Raw genomic sequence first — 1928 nt, forward strand, 5'->3', positions numbered from 1 at the left:
TGCCTTGTCACCATATCTGTTAAATGACGAGTGTTCTCAAAGATTCTGGCAAGCTTTAATGTATTTAATTCATATGATTCTTGCTGATGAGTCATCTCTAGTGGGATGAAGTTTTCTGTGATATCAGTTACAGGCATTCTAGTAGGAAACACTGTTAAATGTGTAATCCTTGCGGGGATGCCATGTCATTCATGTCAATGTATAATGATACAACATGTGAACCAAACGTTTTCCAAAATACTATTTGTTTTAATATAAACATCATTTAGGTACATTGTAATAAAACAATATTGACATTTCACATAGAATGCATTGTAATATACAATACAGATATAACTCAGCAATCTGAGAAGTTGGCATTTTTTGCAAAATATAAAATTCTTCTCTAAGTGTACGTTCAGAATTCAAAAATACAAAAAGTACAGGAACAATGGAATTGACACTGTCTCTTGGAGGAATCCAAAAAGGCAATATTATAAGAGTGATTGTTGATGCTATGTCGGCAACTGTCCATACAGCTAAACCTAAGTCACATCAGGGACCTCCACTCCTGGCCGGTCACCTCTGGCTACACCAGTCTCTCCTTGCGCACGTCTACTTGGGGAGTAGGCTATCAGTTCGGCGCCACAATAATGCTTCGTCTCGTCACTTCTTGATGCAAGGTTTGGGGCGAGACGAAACATCGCCGGTGACAGCATCCCGTGTTCTGGCTGCTGCTACTGATTCTGCTGCTGCTGCTGCTGCTGCTGCTGCTTCTGATGTCTCGCAGAGAAATCAGCGACACAGGATTCTGTCATCTGAACACCCATTCTAAAGGAGAAAAGATGAGGAGAGTCGATTAGTTTACACATCATATGTCAGAGAACTTTGGAATGACCAAACATTGCATCTGTTATTAGCGCAGCCAGAGGTGACATAAGTCTGTGACTTGCACCATAATGACAACAATTTCAGCATTCTTACCTCGACAGAGATGCTGCTCAGCTCTGCGTTGAGGGTTGTCAGAGGCGTGCGAGAGCCGGAGGACGCCTGCTGACGGTTCATGCCCGGTGAGTCGAGCTCGATTTGGAGGTCCCAGATGTAGTCGATGACGTGCTGGAGGATCTCCATTTTGCTGGCCTTCTTGTTGGGTGGCAGAGTCGGCACCAGCTCCTTGAGCTTGCTGTAGCAACTGTTCATGTCATGGAGAAACGCACTCATCTGCTCGTCCAGCAAGGGGATCTTGCACTTGGAGATGGTCAAACTCTGATCAGAGAGACAGCGAACCATGTCCTCGCTTCCAACCTTGCTCTTCAGCGCGCAGGTAGATCCAACAACCTTCATCTTGACTTGCGAATTGGAAAAAGAGACGCTGTCAAAAAATGAATCAGAAAATGATAGTCTTGATGACAGCTAAGTGAGTTGGTTTGCTGCCAATAATTCCCTTGGTAGAGTGTATGCAACACGTCGAACCCTTTCTGACAGTTGTGATTCTGGTGAAAGCGGCCGCTGTACTTATCTTTCTTGAGAACCTGGGGGAGTGTCCTAAACGGGGTATGTTAGAGCATACGAACCAATGGCAGACATTAGCTCGCAGGCGCGTCCATCCCTCTCGTTTGATTCCACCAATTGTGACTCTGAAGTAGTTATCAACCTGCACAATCTGTTAGAGGATGATGTTACAAATGGAAACAAATGTGTGTGTTTTTTTCGAAGGGTGCAATGTGGGAACCCAGCTGTCCGTCGCCTGGGGATTTTGCAGGTGTAGTGATCGCCTAGAGGCGTGGGTGGGAGCATATCATAAAGAATGCAGCAATTACTTTCGATGAATAGGCTTTTAATTGGTGCCTTAACCACAGCTGAAATAGCCATGCATGCCTTTCTTTGCCAGTGCAATGAGAGAAAAAATCCTTGAGGCAAAAGTGAATGGACCAAGCTATTATTATTTT

General features: G+C 44.5%; 1 protein-coding gene across 1 annotated transcript; it reads right to left on the minus strand.

Moving 5' to 3' along the window:
• Positions 1-228: 228 nt before the first annotated feature.
• On the minus strand, positions 229-1487 carry LOC125292771 (DNA-binding protein inhibitor ID-1-like). Its single transcript, XM_048240179.1, has 2 exons — positions 964-1487; positions 229-810 (listed from the first exon to the last, which is right to left on the minus strand). The coding sequence occupies exons 1-2, from the start codon at positions 1321-1323 to the stop codon at positions 775-777; spliced, it is 396 nt and encodes a 131-aa protein (XP_048096136.1). The 5' UTR covers positions 1324-1487; the 3' UTR covers positions 229-774.
• Positions 1488-1928: the final 441 nt, after the last annotated feature.

This window comes from Alosa alosa, chromosome 4 (assembly GCF_017589495.1).
Source record: "Alosa alosa isolate M-15738 ecotype Scorff River chromosome 4, AALO_Geno_1.1, whole genome shotgun sequence".
In the NCBI taxonomy this organism is placed as follows: Eukaryota; Metazoa; Chordata; class Actinopteri; order Clupeiformes; family Clupeidae; genus Alosa; species Alosa alosa.